A 17,386-nucleotide genomic window follows, 5' to 3' on the forward strand; every position below is an offset into this window, starting at 1 on the left:
AAAACAAACAAGGAAACAAATAAAACCACCATAAATCCATTTCAAGGAAAACTGGATCCAATATCCCAAACACATCATTCTGGTACCCCTTGGGCCCATCACTTTGACCCTCAGGTGGGAGAGGACCTGATTGAACTCCCTGCGTTGCACCTGCGCACTCCACTCAACGTTATGCGCATGCGGGGTGGGTGGGGGGGGCGGCAAAGTGTGCGCATGCCCAGATAGAAAGTTAGAAAGTGCTACCAACGTCACCAGCGAGGCTGTCAGGGAGGGTTCGTTGCAGCACCCGGCAGGGCCGTCGTGGTCGCCTGTGGGCTTCCTGTCCTTGGAGCTTTCCGTTGCTGTCAGCGCTCATGGCCTTTGCGCCCATGGGGCCTGAGGCCTCGTTCTTCGAGGTTTTGGACCAGCACAGGGCTTCCCTGCTGGCGGCCCTGAGGAGAGGCGGTGGGGAGCCTGCGGGCAGGGGGACGCGCCTGGCCTCGAGGTAGAAGGGGTCTCTCTGGGACGCGATGCTCAGGAGTTCGGGAGGAGCTGGGTCCCCAGCCGGGAGGGGGTGGGGGCTTGAGGCGCTCTGAAGGGACATGGCTGGCGGCCCTCGCCTTCTCCCCAGTCTCCGGCTGAGGCGGCCCCAGGAGCGACCCCCTTGGCTTCGCCCGTCACGCGGGAGCTCTGAGAAAGCCTTTCCTCAGAGCTCCCTCTCTCTTTTTGAACTCAAAAAGCCCCGGGGGTAGACCCCGCCCCTCCTGTCTTCTAGAATGTTCCCCTTCTAGAATGTTCCAGGAGCATCCCCACAGCGAGGCTCGCAGGTCTCCTGAGAGTCACAGAGGTCAGGGAGTTGAGGGCACAGCTTGGCTTTGTGTTTGCTTAAAACAGTTTCTTGTTAGGTTCCATTTTAGCTTAAAAAGCTTTCAGAAGTGTGTGTGTGTGTGTGTGTGTGTGTGTGTGTGTGTGTGTGAGAGAGAGAGAGAAGCTGAGTGTTGGGCGTTCTCTCTCCATCGGGTTTTATCAAAATGAACGTGGAAGCGGTGGAGAATGAGAGAACGATTTACACACGTTTTAAGTGATTTATTTAAAATCGGTTAAAGCAGTGGGCGGCTGGCGAGGTTGGTTGGAGCCCGGTGCTGAGGAGCCCGGTTACTGCGATTGCCCGGTGCTGAGGAGCCGGGTTACTGCGATTCCCCGGCGGCGCGGCTCCGAATTAGCTACAGAGAATGTAGGTTCTTGACCATTTTTACTGAAGATGCTGTTCCCCGCCCCACCCCCACCCCCCCCGTGGATCTGCTATTCTGGTTTATCAGCGAAGTTTTTCAGCCTAAACAAATTATTGTCTTTGAGAAGACTAAGCCAACTACCAAAACAAAACACACACACACAAAGTGGGAAAACATAACCAAACCGGTTTTTTATAAAAGTATTAGGAGGAGAACTTGCAAGGGTGAGGAAAGGAGGGACCGGAAGTCCCTGTTTGAATTTCAGATGCAGATTAACCTAATTGTATTTTCAAGGTTGTCACAGCGTTACCTTGCAACTGTTTTTTTTTTTTTTTCTCCAAACTGGAAAAATGAGATCTTTCCTTGAGTTGGTTTTTATCTCTCCCTGTTAGAAAATACTGATTGTTTTAAGATTTGCTTTCTGATCATGTGTATTTTCTCTTCCTTCCTTCCTTCCTTCCTTCCTTCCTTTTTGACGAAGGTGCGTTTTCAAAGCAAGCTCTGAAGTTTCTGGGGGAATTAGAACATTCTACATGAGCGCATTTTCTAGATTTAATTTGATTTCCCTTCTTAGGCAATACACTAATGGTATTTATAACCGAACAACATTTTTTGAAGCTGATGGCTTGTGAAATTAAAAGTCAGCTCATAGAAAACTGGGCTAGGTCGTCTTATTTTGCTGTAAAGTGGGGTAATGGTTGCCAAGTCTTTCCATGGTAGTGATTAAAGTTTTTTCTCTTTGTATCACTAAAATTCAAAGGGCAGATTTAAGGCATGAGATCAATCAGGGTGATGTGTTACAATAAGAAGTTATTTCTTTTGGAATATTTTTTGCATTGCATTTTTGGGAAAGAAATTAAATTCAAAGCCAATATTACATCATTTTTAATTGAAACATTTACCAGTAGTATTTCAAGCCAACAAGTTTGAATTTAAGTAGGTTAATACGAAGAGATTAAAATATATTTATAAATCACTGTCTAGTTATTGATATTGTCTAAAAGGGAAAGATTACTTCAATTGGTAATTGTTAGAGAAGTAAAACTACAAGCAAATGAGATTTCTCTGCAAATAACCACCATAAAGACGGTTTAGTGCAATGCCGATGTCAAAATTTAATAGAGATTTGTATGGAGGTGAATTACCAAGTCATAAAAAACAACCAATGAAACAAAACCTACTTTTATGTTGATCTGGGGAAATGTTACATATTGTAAAGGTCTAATTTAAAATTAAGATTGAATCATAGTGTGTTTATTTTTTTCAGTTCTGAGGTTCTTGGATCTATAGAAAGTGTTATCCAGGGCATCATCACAAGCGTGGCAAGGAATGAGGCACCTGCATTCACCATAGACAACAGATCAAGCTGGGAAAATATAAAGTGGGCATTTTGCATTTTTAATTTTTGAATACAAGACCTGTGTCATTATTTGAATTTATTTGAGTTTGAGTTCTCATCTGACTTCTCTCTTTTTACTGCTTTTACCCTGCCTAGAAGGATTTAAGGAAGTTTACAAAATTCAAACCTCATAGGCAGGTAACATAAACTAGAAGTGGGTGTGAAAGATAAGGCAAAGGGAAAACAATGCTAGGAACAACAAATGAAGCACCCAAAGAGGTTAGAATTCAAAATGCATATGATAAAGTCTTACAGTTCTGCTAAAAGCAGGCTTCAAACTGGGCTCTAAGCTTTCTAGCACTCAAAGTGGGGTAATATGACCAGTGGAATTCTGCAGAAATACTGCAAAAGCAAAGTACTTGCTCTGGGGAGCTACAAGCAATCCTGATACTGGGAGGAAAATAAATGTGTGCGGAACACAGGCTCTTTCTCCTGGTAGATTCCCCCTGCTAAGTCATGTGTCCCAAGAAAGTAAAATCAGCAAACAGCTTTGTCAAAGCCCTCCAACCTGCTCATATCTTTTGTGTTTTTCAGATGCTCAGCCTGCAGAGTCTAGATCATGAAAAACACTACAATAGTCCTCAATAAGAGTTACAGACACAGAATAAAAGTAATCTTGAGTTTCCTTAGTCACTAAGTATTCTTTTATGGTCAGTATAATTAATACAAACTAAACGTTTGAATCCTACTTTGCATCATTTTGCAGAATGGATTTTATCAAGCCCATGAGGCCCCTGACATTCAGCCTATTTGCCTGGTGCCTTCTGCCACCTTTAGGACAGGCTTGGCAGTTCAATTTAACAACCTAATAACAAATTGCTCTTTCATTTAATGTCATTTAGGAAGTAAATCAGAAATATAGTTCAAAACTTGTTAAATTGAGCAAAATTAATGAGTAAATATTAAAATGAGCAAAATGCTAATAAACTTGTGAAAATAGTTCACATACACTAAATGTCACAGATTATACACTAAATACACACACACGTACACATTACACTCAAAGGTATTTAATTCACTTCTTTTAAACTCTTTATTTTAGTGCTTCTGTATGTCACAAAGTAATTAGCTTATTACTACTTGGAATTTTCTAAGATTGTAAATGAAGTTGTCCTAAAGCTTCAGTGCCTCTGTTGAGAAGAAATATGGATTTAGATGATGTGCAGAAGAGTGTATTAAGTGTATATTGTTTGGTGTTCAGAAGGTAATTCTTTTTTTTGTCTTATTGCCTTTCAACAAAATGACAGGTTTGAAGATTCTGTGGGTCTTCAGATGGCATCTCATTGTACCACGAGAAAAATCAAAAGCGATTCACTAAAATCAGTTAAAAAATTTGGTAAATTAATATTTCTTAGCTTTTAGTAATAAGTAAGTTTGGCTACTTCCTGGGTTTAGTTGTTCCTAGTTGAATAATTTTAGTTGTTCTTTAATAGACCACCCTTATACCTGAAATAAAATTATAGAATTTTTCATTGTCAGTAACCATGGAAACAGATTATAATTCCAAAATAAATTTTCAAGGTACATGATTCAGTAGAAAAGTTTTCTCTCGGGCGCCTGGGTGGCTCAGTGGGTTAAGCCGCTGCCTTCGGCTCAGGTCATGATCTCAGGGTCCTGGGATCGAGTCCCGCATCGGGCTCTCTGCTCAGCAGGGAGCCTGCTTCCTTCTCTCTCTCTCTGCCTGCCTCTCAGTGTACTTGTAATTTCTCTCTGTCAAATAAATAAATAAAAAAAAAATCTTAAAAAAAAAAAAAAAAAAAAAAAAGAAAAGTTTTCTCTCAATTTTGTTGTTTAGAAAGCAATTAATTTTATTTGATCCTTTGGGAAATTATTATCCTGTACTCAGTACTTCTATTTTGGAAAGACACTTTTTTTAAAATGTTATGGAAAGTAACTGGGGGTAGTCGAAATCCTTGATAGTGGTGTGTTTTGAATTAATGAGAGAAATGATGAGTAACTTATTCATTGTATCTTATTTTCCAGCCCTAATTCTTAAAATATTGTCAATGATTTATAAATTAGTACAGAGCAACACTTATGCAACCAAAAGGTAAATACTTGTTTTGGTAAATCATTCCTTTAAGACCATTTAGGTTAACTCCCATTATGTTTTGAAGTGGTACATAAGACTAGACTATGGGTAATAAATTACTTTCTTTGTATGTTGTGTTTCATGCAGTTAAAGCCTCCTACAAATAATACTCCAGTACTTGTCATAGTCGAAGAGAATATGGCTAATTAAAAATATATATTTAACTTTCATAGAGACCTATATTATACTGACAGCCAACTCTTCGGTAACCAGACTGTCGTGGACAATATTATCAATGACATTTCTTGTATGTTAAAAATGCCAAGGATAAGTCTACATATAGTAAGTAGCATTTAATACAAAACATCTTATTTTAAGACGAAAGATATGTGTGAAATCATAATAGAAAAACAAATGTAATCTGTGCCTTGTTTTTGTAATATTTGATACTACATGTCTCTCATTATGAATTTAATCTACTCTCAGTATATTCCCTTGGATGAATGGACTAGAACAAGTGAATTACTAAGTATTCTTTAATTCCTTAATATCCTTACATATTTGCTTCTTAAATTCCGATCTGAGCTAAAATACATGTAGTGCGGCAGGTGAACGTGAGGACTGACTCAGCCATGTAGAATGTTAGTGAGGGGCGCCTAGCTGGCTCAGTCGGTAGAGCATGTGATTCTTGCTCTTGAGGTCATGAGTTCGAGCCCCACATTGTGTGTAGAGATTGCTTAAATAAATAAACTTTAAAAAATATGTCAGTGAAACAGTGTTCAAAAACAGCTATTATTTTTTCAGTTATCTACATCAAAAGGTTTAATCGCTGGCAACTTAAGGTATCTGGAGGAAGACGGCACCAGAGTGCATTGTACCTGTGGTTCCACAGTAAGCATATTCATGCACCTGCTTTAACTCCCTTTCAGATCCTTTGTTTTTGAAATGTATTTTATTTCCTGCTTTCTTATGTAGTTTGGAGCTTAAGATGTTCAAATAAAACTAAAGGGTGAGTAAGCTTATGCTTTAGGGGGTCGTCTGTTATGCAGTTTTAAAATATCCCAGTTGTCAAATGTCATATTAAAATAAAGATATGCCTTCCTTACAAAAATATACTATTGTCTTCAGGTAGAATGGAGCTTGGCTATGTTAGCATGGTTATTGACGTAATCTTGATACAGTTTCCTGGTTTGGAAATTGATCTATTTAATTCTGAGCTATTTGCTGGGCTTTGGCACCTGGAAAGGCCACAGCACTAACCTGAACAGCAGTCTGGAAATGAGCAGGAGACACCTGTGCCCTCTAGGGTAAGGAGGGCTTTAACTCACCACTTTCTGCCGCTTAAGCCCGTAGCCACAAAGTTTCCAAGGGATTATCACCTGCCAGGAAGTAGTTTGGGTGGCATGTCTGTCTTCTTAGTGAGGAGTTAACCTGAGGAGTAAATCTCTGATAACTGATATATTCAGAGAAAAATGAAATAGGGTTTGGGGATACACTTTAAATGTGGTTAAACTTGCTTTTTATTTAAAATAAAAACTCTCTTGTTTTGTTAACTTAGGCTGTTGCTGTGCCATCTAATATTCAAGGAATTCGAAGTATCCTTTGAGTGGGAAAACTATTTAAGCTCGTAGAATGTGCGTTCACCCATTATTTTGATAAACCAAGCCTTCATAGTGTGTAACCGTCATGCTAGACCCTATAGTGGTCAAGACGAACACACACGGTTTCTGCTTTAGGGGCTCTCTGTCTAGTAGGTGAGAGAGGTATGGAAATATGTGAATAGATGTCTATATATATGAAGGTAAAAAGGAATATACTATACAGCTGTTTGAAAATTGATTTCTACAGCATCACTATTTAGCTGGTGATTAAATGGAAATATTCTTGGCTTCCAATGATCAGCCTTAACGTCACAGATTTAATTACAGATGCAAAATTTCTATTAATTGTAGAAAAAGATGCTACATTTCAGCGACTCCTGGATGACAGCTTTTGCAACAGAATGTCCCCATGCATCATGGTTACGGTATTATATTGTCGCTCTTTACTACAATCCAAGACTAACATACTACGCTGATGATTGGCAAGAGGGGTTTATAACATTATGTCTGCAGCTCACACAACATTCTGCTATCTGCATGGCACATCCTTTGGGGTGATAGAGTAAGAATTTCCAAGGGGGTTATTTAAAATCCTCAAATCTGATTAAAATCAAAGTGGTGGTCCCAATTCTTTTTTTTCTTTTTTTTTTTTAAGATTTTATTAGGGAGAGAGAAGGGTGCCTGGGTGGCTCAGTGGGTTGGGCCTCTGCCTTCGGCTCGGGTCATGATCTCGGAGTCCTGGGATCAAGCCCTGCATCGGGCTCTCTGCTCAACAGGAACCTGCTTCTCCCTCTCTCCGCCTGCCTCTCTGTCTACTTGTGATCTCTCTCTCTGTCAAATATATAAAATCTTAAAAAAACAAAAAAAAAACCAAGATTTTATTAGGGAGAGAGAAAGAGACAGGGCAGGATCCAGGTGGAGGGGCAAAGGGAGAAGGAGAAGGAGACTCCCCGCTGAGCAGAGAGCCCAGTGCGGGGCTTGATCCCAGGACCCAGAGATTATGACATGAGCCAAAGGCAGATGCTTAAGCGACTGAGCCACACGGGTGCCCCTGGTGGTTCCAATTCTTAAACAGCAGTGGTTTTCTAATACCACAGTGAGTCTGCACAGGCTCTCAGAGTCACCTACAGGCCATTCCCCCATGGCGGCTTGTCTCAGCTGTAATGTGGCAACCCTGGAGCTGCTCTGTGTTCCACCCGCAGGTTTGTACATCAGGTAGTTACATGAATTCCGTCAAAGAAAGTCTGCTTTTCTATACATACATGCATACATACATATATACATACACAGAAACAGATACATATACAGATACAGATACATACGTATGCGCCAAGAATGGCAGAGAACCCAGAAGCATACACTGAGATGCCACACAGACAGCCACAGGCATCAGTGAGCAAAGGGTAGTAAGCTTCCCACACTGCGTTGCGAGGGAGGAGTCGATAACCCTGGAATAATCAGGGACACCTGCTGGACGAGGGCCGAATGACAAATGACATGTGTGATGCTGCCTCTCCATGTCCCTGTTGGTAGATGTGACTGATTTTTATTATTTCTGTTTGTGCTTGGGATCATTTCTCAGGACCAGGGTAGTTGGGTCACAGTGACAGACGGAGGTGGGCGTCTTCACTCTGCTTTGTAGACTGGACATTTTTCACAGTCCACACGAGTCTTCCACCTGAAATTTGAAGTGCTCTAACTTTTCTAACTTTTAAATTGTTGATAAGATAAGGAAAAGGTTTTGTCAGTTTCATTCTGCTGGAATTAAAATGCGTAATTTCAATCTTGCTTTTAGGGAAAGGGGGTACCTGACCTGAACACAAGACTTTTGGTCAAGAAGCTGTGGGATACATTTCATATTCCTGTTTTCGCTCTTGTCGACGCCGATCCACACGGTGATTGTCGTTGGACTGTGTGAAGCAGTTGTCCTAACTAAATCCTCTCCGTCACACTTATAGATGTACTTTTCTGCTCTTAGAACACTTCCATAAGTCACTTGAAAAGAAGATGGTTATTAGATTAAAATTACTGACTGTAGTCATCTGAGGCAATTTATTGTTATTTTGCGCATTGAACTGAACAGTTAAGTTTTTTTATTGGTGGTATCTATGAAAAGAAAAGTTGAGTGTACACATGATCCAACCTGTTACGTGCAAGGAGACGGACTGTAAAGGTGACTTTCTTTTTACAGGCATAGAAATAATGTGCATCTACAAGTATGGATCTCTGGTAAGTACAGAAGATTATTTTTTCTTTTCCAATGTTGAGGTAGTTCATTTTCATCAGGGTGATTGCTGCATTCATTTACCAACCCTTAGATAGCTGAGGACCCCCAAAGTGTGCTAGGGAGCTACTCTCCTAGTCTACGGCCGATGACAGATGACAGAGTGGGATTAGCTGTGGGCAAGAGGCAATATAATCTTCCACTCTCTCAGCCTGCTGAAGTAACTGGGACCTCAGGGTAACAGCAAGGTCTGATTGCCAAATAAACTCTGAAAATTATATATAACCTTGAATTCTGACATTGCCGATTCCCTTTACACCCACTGTAAGGGAAAATGAAAACATCACCAAATGTCACCACTAGAGTCTGAACTACCATACATCAGTCGTTCTCAGAGTATGGTCCTAGACAAGCAGTGCTGGCATTACCGGGGAACTTGCTAGAAATGCACAGCTCCATCCCCATCCAGGCCTCCTGAACTGGAATCTCTAGGTTTGGACCCCAAGTGACTCAGATGCATGATCAAGTTTGGGCACCACCGGTTTACACCTTGGGCATCCCTGACAGATACATTTATATGACGTATATATTTAGGTGTAAGGGATGGTGAAGTAAGATGTAAACACAGAATCATGAACAACAATAAATGAAGGTCAGAGAGGTTCATTTTTAGTTTTAACGTCTATAAAAGCAATAAAGAAATCCTAGAACGGTTTAAAACTTTCACTGAAAGCCAGGGTTAGCAAAAGTCCTGGTGATTTTTAGTTCTGTGGGTTCAGGGAGTATGTAGTCTTTCGTTTTTATCCTCCTTAATAAGTGAAACATGGGGCTGCAGAAATAGGTCTGCCGGTTTTCTGCAGACTAGCCTCACCTAATGTGCATTTGCTCTTTATTTTAGGCGATGTCTTTTGAGGCCCATAATCTCACAGTTCCAGCTATTAGATGGCTTGGTCTCCTCCCTTCTGATATTAAACGGTGAGATTAATTTTAGTCTTAGTAAAACTAAGATATTTAAAATGATGACTCATCATAATATGTAACAATGAGCTGAAAAAGTGACTGTACAGGAAAGCTATTAATGCGTTTTGTTTATATTGTCCTAATGACACAGGATTATAGAATTATGAATTAAATGCATTGATGTTTGTTTCAATTACAAAAATCCTTGAACGAATTTGGTTAACTGAACTTTCAGCTAGAAAATATTTTTTGTTTTACCTTATGGTTAAAAGATTTTGTAATATTTAATTTTATTTTTTAATTTTTTTAAAGATTTTGTAATATTTTTATAATCATAAAGTATAAGACATTGGCTCTAGTGAAATGGTAATTGTTGACAACATCATTTGCTATATGAATCAAATGTACTGTAGATTAAAAATTTTAATTTCATTTAAAAAATCTCATTTTAAGATTACTTAACATTTGGGAACCTAAATTTTGGCAAGTTTAGCATATATGTTCATAATAGAAAAAAATATCATTATATAACAAGATAAAAATCGCCTACTGATGAACACCTTTACCCATGCAAATTATTATTACTCTCTGCCTGTAGCCTTAACTTGTTCACAAAAATGGAATCATGCTTTGTTACTTTGTAGTCTGCTTCTCTCACACAACACAATGAAATCACTTTTCCGTATCCATGACCTCATTCTAGTGTCTTCTGTTACTGAGTTCCAATTCTGGATGTACCAGTGTTTATTCAGCCAGTGCCTCGTAGTCAGACATTTGGGTGGTTTCCAGACCTCTGATAAATAGTGCTTTGATGGGCCCCTCCTGTAACTAAATCTGTGCCTGCATCTTTAATTAGTCCCTTAGTCCTGAAGGCTGAATTCCCAGAATTGTTGGGTCAAAGGGTAGGCACATTTTTAAGATTTTGACTGCCCTCCAGATAGGTTAATTATTTTTTTTCTCCTGGAGAGTGAGAGCCCACCTGTCCCTCAGCACAGGATATGATCCCTTTTATTCATCTCTGCTAATGTGATACTTTAAAATACTTCATTGTTTTAATTGGCCAGTGTGAATGAACTTAAACGTGTTTATTGGATTTCTTTAAGCAATGAGCAAACCTTGCTACCTGGTCCTTGTTGCCTAAATTTGGAACGTGAACAGGTTTTGGGTGATTGCCACTTCTTACAAAATGAGGGCATAAAGAAAACATTTAGTTTTTGGTTTTTGAATATTTGTACTCTTTTGGATAGAAGTTTGTTCCATTTGGTATATGTGTCCTGGTCAAAATCCCTTGGGGGTGATTTGTTTGTATGAAGAGCTTTCCTAACACAAAGTCAAGACAAATGATCTGATAATTATTAAGGTGGAGGGCTTGGAGAAACTCTAGCTGCATCTCATGAATCCTACCAGTGCCCTCGAAGCCGCTCCAAGTAAATGGACAATGAAATTTTTACAGAGTGTGATGGCTCCACAAACATAGCTTCATGGGAAATCCTCAAGGCCTTACCCCCAATTTTAATCAAATTGTCACACTGTCTGGTAGCTGCCACTGGTAAATTATCATAATTGTGGGGACACATTGAAAAAGACTATTTGAAACTAGAGTTCTCCTGGGAAATCCAGGATTTGTGACTTCAAAAAGTAGTCTGTACCATAAATCCTGGACCTCTGCTATTCTATTTGTAAAACACACACCAAGAAAAAATTACAATCCACCTTTTTTAAAAAAATGTAAAACTAGATAGGGGTGTGTGTATTTGTGTGTGTACACACATGCACCTAAGTGAAATAAATTAGTAATAGACTAACTTCCTTGACCCAGAAAGTTCACATGAATTAAAAAAAATGAAGAGCTCCATGGAGCCTGAGATCCCACTGTGACTCTCACTGCTGGCCATGCATTTTCTCTAGGCCACTGCTTCGAGGCTGTGGCGCTCTGAGAGCGCGGGGTGTCCACACACTTGATGGTAGTGCCATTGGCTTTGTGTTTATCACCAGTGTCTGTGGTGTTCTTGTCATTGTCCTGTGCATCTGGAAGGAAAACAACAATTTACAATGGACGTCCACTATGAATTTGAACCCTTGCTGGTCTAGGACATGTCAGATCCCCCACATTCTGGCTTTTTTTTTTTTTTTAAGATTTTATTTATTTATTTGGCAGACAGAGATCAGAAGTAGGCAGAGAGAGAGAGAGGAGGAAGGAGGCTCCCTGCTAAGCAGAGAGCCCGATGTGGGGTTCGATCCCAGGACCCTGGGATCATGACCTGAGCTCAAGGCAGAGGTTTTAACCCACTGAGCCACCCAGGTGCCCCCAAATTCTGGCTTTTAAAGGAAGGGCCTGTAATAATTGGCTTATCTGTTATATCTGAGTTTCTTGAAATGGTATAATAAATTAAAATGCGTATATGACCTTTAAGTTATAAGAGCACTGTTTTTGCTGATTTTTTTAAATTTTTTTTTCTAGGTTAAATATACCTAGAGATACTTTAATTCCGCTGACAAAACAGGACCAGATGAAACTTGAAAGTGTCCTGAAAAGACCTTATGTTACTTGCCAACCATTTTGGAGAAAAGAAGTATGTTTCTTTCTAAAATTCAAGTGCCGTATGTTTTATTGCCTTTAACTTTCATAGTGGTTATTCACATAATATTTTGCAAGTATCGTCTTTGAAATGTTGTATAACCAACAACTAATGTGAGTGGTGTTTAGCAGTAAATGGTTGTTGAAAGACTGCAATGCCAACACTAACAGATAAGATCAGATAGACGGAGCTGACCTGTTTTTATCCTCATCATAGTTCTATACCCATCGTCTATGGCTGTATCATAGTTTACGCGGGGAGGAAAGAAAAGAGAGAAATCACATAAAGATACCAGAGCATTCCTAGTTATCAAGACATCCATATTGGGTATTCTTCTGACATTTTTTTCTAGAACACCTCTGGAATGTTCTGGCCAAGCTAAAACCTATTGCCCATGGCTTTGGGAATGGGGCAAGTCTAGATTTCCTAGTTTGAGTTGACGGAGCTGCGGCGCAGGACTTGGTCACAGCTGTGCTTTACTTCTATTGACAGATGGAGATAATGGCAGACTCTAAACTGAAGGCAGAAATTCAAGCTTTGACCTTCCTATCATCAGATTATCTTTCCAGAGTGTACCTACCCAACAAATTAAAATTTGGAGGATGGATATAAAAATATATCAGAAAATGAAAGAAGATGGAATTGGGAGGGAGACAAACTATAAAAGACTCAATCTCAAAAAACAGACTGAGGATTGCTGGGGGGGGAACGGGAGAGGGTGGTGGGGATATGGACATTGGGGAGGGTATGTGCTATGATGAGTGCTGTGAAATGTGCAAACCTGGCAATTCACGGACCTGTACCCCCGGGGATAAAAATACATTATATGTTTATTAAAATAGATAAATAAATATATATATTTTTTTTAATTACCAAAAAAATATATCAATATATCTTGTGATTGTAAGAGGCTTTTCATTAGTTTTATTTTTGGTAGTAGATATCATCTTGGAAAGAATATATATTCTTAATCCTGTAGAGGTAAAATAATTTTCCACTACTTATATTTTTTGTCAAAACAATTTTATTTGGAAGACTTTATCCTTCTCTGTAGAACCTGAGTTCTATCCTGTACTCTAAAGTAACTTATAAAAGAGTACATATTATTTTGACTTCTAAATTTTATTGGAAAAAATACTGTACAAATACCATCATGGTCTATAGAAATATTTAATTCCTGCAATATAACTAATGTTAAGGCATGAAGCATCTTTTTAGTACCAAAACTAATAATAACCTAAATTTGAGAAGTTGAAAATGAATTAGAGGATCTAACATTTCATTTTTTGCTTCATGGTGTAGGAGTCACCCCCCCCCCATTCGTCCACTCATGAAAGTAGTAAAATTTATCATGAATAAATATTTGGGTGGATGCAGTCTGAAGCACTAAATTTTGTTTCTGAGTATGCTTTTTATTTTTAATAATTTATCTGAAAATTTTCTCAGGGTTTTATCCATTCTCACCCCAAATCAAGTCCCTTGACTTCCCCTCTAGTCCATGTTTATAAAACATGTTCAAGATTTACAGAAGCCTCAACTTTTAATAAGGTCCTTCTGTAAGAGTAAGGAATTGATCAACTCCCCTCAAAACCCTATCTGAATGTTTCCAGAGTTAAAACTAAAGTTTAATGACTTTATTCTATACTTTCAGCAAACGTTTAACTGCATTGAGGTTACCTGTAATTGTAAGCAAGAATATGTATTTAGAGGAGAACAGAATTGTTGGTGAGTTATTTTAGTAAGATAGATGCTAGTAATAGTGGGTCCCATTTCTAAGAACTTACCTATGCCAGTCACGGCTTACACACTATCTTAACTTTCACAAGGGCCCTGGCAGGTCTGTAACTACGTCTGTAGTTTACAGGTGAGAACACAGACGATGTTGCATGTCCAAGGCCACGTAGCAGGAACGGGGCAGAGTGTGGACAGTAACGGAGCAGGACCAGCTACTGAATATGTGGGGCCAGGGCAAAATGTAAGTGTAGGGTCTTCCATCAAAAGTTATTAAGAATCTCAAGACATGAGCAGAGAATTAAAGCACACACTGGGGGCTCTTCTTAGCATGGGGCCTGGCGTGACTGCATCCATGAAGCTGGCCCTACTCCAGAGGTTCTGGGAAACATTAAATAAGGTCATATAATAAGAAAAGAAAATACTTGTAGAACACATATTACATGCCATGTATTTTTCTGGGTGCTTTTGATTATCAACTAGTTTCATCTTCACAGAAACTCTGTGAGCTAGGTACCTTTCTTATCATCCCCATGTCACAGATACGACAACAAAGGTACAGAGCTGCTCAGAAACTTGACCCAAGGTCACATAAGTACTAGGCAGTGGAGCTGGGACTCACCCCCAGAGCCTGGCTCCACGCCTCGTGCTTTAGCCACGACACTGGTACTTGAGAAGCGTGTTACATGTGGCCAAGGCGGCACACTGCTCCAGAATGGTCTACAGATCTTACTGTTGGCTAGCAGTCAAATCAGGTCCTCCCGATGCCAAGCCTGCAACGTCAACAGTGCTGTTACTTCCCCTGGTCACGTCAAAACCAAGTATTTCATTTTGAGAATATTCTGTGAGACTCTCAAATTGACTTGTGAGACTATCCCAAATTGTAAAGACATTTTTATATATCACAAGTGTTTCTTTTTTTTTTCTTTTTTAAAAAGATTTTTGTTTATTTGACAGAGATCACAAGTAGGTGGAGAGGCAGGCAGAGAGAGAGGAGGAAGCAGGCTCCCTGCTGAGCAGAGAGCCCCGATGCTGGGCTCGATCCCAGGACCCTGGGATCATGACCTGAGCCAAAGACAGAGGCTTAACCCACTAAGCCACCCAGGTGCCCCCCACAAGTGTTTCTTTAAATTTATACCTTCCTTAACATCTAATATCACTGAACTTTGACAAGTGAAGGAAAATATCACTAACCCAGAAATACATGGCCAAGCTGCAAGGTGTCTGGATGAGGACATTCTGTCAAAATGGAAAGCAATGAAAAATCTACAGTAGTCACTAAGTTTTGAAAATAAATCAAAAATTTTTTGAAAGAAAATTTGAAAGGGGCTTGCAGATACATTCAATTTAGAGAATTACATTCATTTCAAGTTTATGATGGAAACTTCCTTAAAATGATTTTCATTTATTTGGGAAAAGGAAATCGGAGAGCAAAATGCACTGTGTTTTGGCTTTGCTGCCTATCTTTGATGCAGATGAAAACCTAACATTAGTAGCTATTGGGAACCATATAGAATTCTAATTCTCAAGAGTTCTTTCTGAAAAGGATTACTGTAAAAGAGATGGCTATTTAACATGGTAACTGACAACAGATATCCCCTCGGCCATCATCTACTGTGTTTATTTTTCATATTTTCATAATTTCAATTAAGCAAGAACATTGGTATTGGAATTTGGAATTTTATAATGAAAGTGAATAAAAACTAGTACAACAAAAAGATGGTCAGAGAATCTTATTTTTTCCTTAAGAGCTCTTGTAGTATTCCTAGGTTTCTGTCATCACTGATGGTGCTGAGTGACTTGAGACGTCATGATTTCATGGGGAAAAAAAAAAAAAACATTGCAGTTTCTACAAAAAAAAAAAAAGGCAAAAACATCCCAGGCTTGCCATCTATGACTTCTTTAACTGGAGCATCTTGGTTGAACTGTTTGACAGAGGTACCTGTTTATTGATACTCAAAAGAATGGATGGATGCTAAGATAGACTCTGTCAAAGCTAAACCACACGCACGTGTGCACGAAAAAATATTGGCAGCAAAGTGTTTTTGTAGCAAAGTGTTGAGAAACATTACTTCTGTTTGGACTTGGGTTTACCCTTATAAAAGTCTATAACCCAAGGAAACGAATCTTGTAAATGCGAGCCAAAGGCGCCCTCTGCTGGCAAAAGCTCTATTGGTCTCCCAAATCTTCCCACTATTGGGTGGGATTTCTCTCTCTCTCTCTCCCTCTCTCTTAAGATTTATTTATTTATTTATTTATATACATATTTATTTGTAGGGCAGGGGTAGGGGCAGAAGGAGAGAGGGGGCCCTGAAGCAGACTCCCTGCTGAGCGTGGAGCTGGATGTGGGGCTTGATCCCAGAGCCCCAGGTCACGACCTGAGCAGAAATCAAGAGTCGGACACCTAACTGATTGAGCCACCAAGGTCCCTGGGTGGATATTTCTTTAAAATATTTTCAAGTCATTGCTTTTAGGAATGGGGTAGAAGAGTCTGAGACATAGAAAAAGTAGTTGGGTAAAACCATGAGGATTCCTGCGTGGAGCTGAGTATTACTTCTGGACAAAAATCCATTCCTTATCATCAGCTTTGGATTCGCCCAAGCCCTCGTAAAGCTGCACTTCGTGTATGCTTCTTGGCAACCAAGCTCTTTACAAAACCTTAACATAGTAGGACTTTTTAATTAAAACTTCAAAATTAAAAATCACTTTAAATGAAAGATGTATACTAAGCTTACAAGCGTATTTAGTTTCTATTCACCTAGAAATGGAATATAAATATTGCAGAAGTGTTTGCCAATGCAAATGACAGATATATCCGAATTTTAGTTATTTATTTTATATTTTTTAAGATTTTATTTGAGAGAGAGAGCACAAGCAAGAGACCAGAAGCAGAAGGAGAGGGAGAAGCAGGCTCCCCCCTAAGCAGGGAGCTAGAGGCAGGGATCAATCCCAGGATCCTGACCCAGGCTAAAGGCAGCGGCTCGACAGACTGAGCCACCCAGGCACCCCTAATTATTTTTTATTTTTGCTAATTTTTTGCCTATACTTTTATGGCTTGATAATTCTACCCATGCATACAGGTGATTTTGATTCTGTCTTCTTGTTTCTAGAGGGAAGAAGTGGGGAGACTTGCTGCAGCCTGCCATCTGTGGGTGTGGAGTCAGATTTGGGGGGGCGGCTACATGCATCGAGTTCCCCTCTACTCCCTGACTCTGTGACTGGAACAAGTTACGACCTGGCCTCGGTTTTGTCCACTGTAAGATGGAAATAACAATAATAATGCCCCCATAGTGTCATTGTGAGGATTAGATGAGATAATCCATGGAAGTGTTTGACTAACTCTGTTCAGGAAAAGTCAAGGAGTGTTAGTTTTTGTTATATATGGCTGCCCATGCTGCTGCTCTCCTTCCCCTGACGGTAAATGCAAAAGGAGCTTGTCCGTTACATGTCCCTCGACGGCAGAAAGATTATTCTAAAGTATGCTGGATAACCAGTATTATATGAGAATCTGTATCATAATAGAGGTTTCTGGAATATTCCTCAGGCATGGAAAATATAACTCAACAAATACTGATCTAACAGCTATGTGTGTAAGAGACACTGTGCTTGGTGCTGCAAAGGGTATGCATAGGAGTAAGGCATAATGTCT

At 39.6% G+C, this 17,386-nt stretch overlaps 1 protein-coding gene across 2 annotated transcripts; it reads left to right on the top strand.

Moving 5' to 3' along the window:
• The first annotated feature begins 278 nt into the window (after positions 1-278).
• Positions 279-12,806, top strand: SPO11 (SPO11 initiator of meiotic double strand breaks). 2 transcript variants are annotated; one of them, XM_059408025.1, is made up of 13 exons: positions 279-484; positions 2,479-2,592; positions 3,858-3,946; positions 4,594-4,660; positions 4,876-4,984; positions 5,447-5,533; positions 6,201-6,237; positions 6,559-6,668; positions 8,039-8,138; positions 8,435-8,472; positions 9,366-9,442; positions 11,889-12,000; positions 12,499-12,806. In XM_059408025.1, the coding sequence occupies exons 1-13, from the start codon at positions 354-356 to the stop codon at positions 12,616-12,618; spliced, it is 1,191 nt and encodes a 396-aa protein (XP_059264008.1). In that variant the 5' UTR covers positions 279-353; the 3' UTR covers positions 12,619-12,806. The 2 variants fall into 2 exon arrangements, with proteins under 2 accessions (XP_059264008.1, XP_059264009.1); XM_059408026.1 differs by lacking the exon at positions 2,479-2,592.
• Positions 12,807-17,386: the final 4,580 nt, after the last annotated feature.

The sequence above is a fragment of the Mustela nigripes genome, chromosome 7 (genome assembly GCF_022355385.1).
Source record: "Mustela nigripes isolate SB6536 chromosome 7, MUSNIG.SB6536, whole genome shotgun sequence".
Lineage (NCBI taxonomy): Eukaryota > Metazoa > Chordata > Mammalia > Carnivora > Mustelidae > Mustela > Mustela nigripes.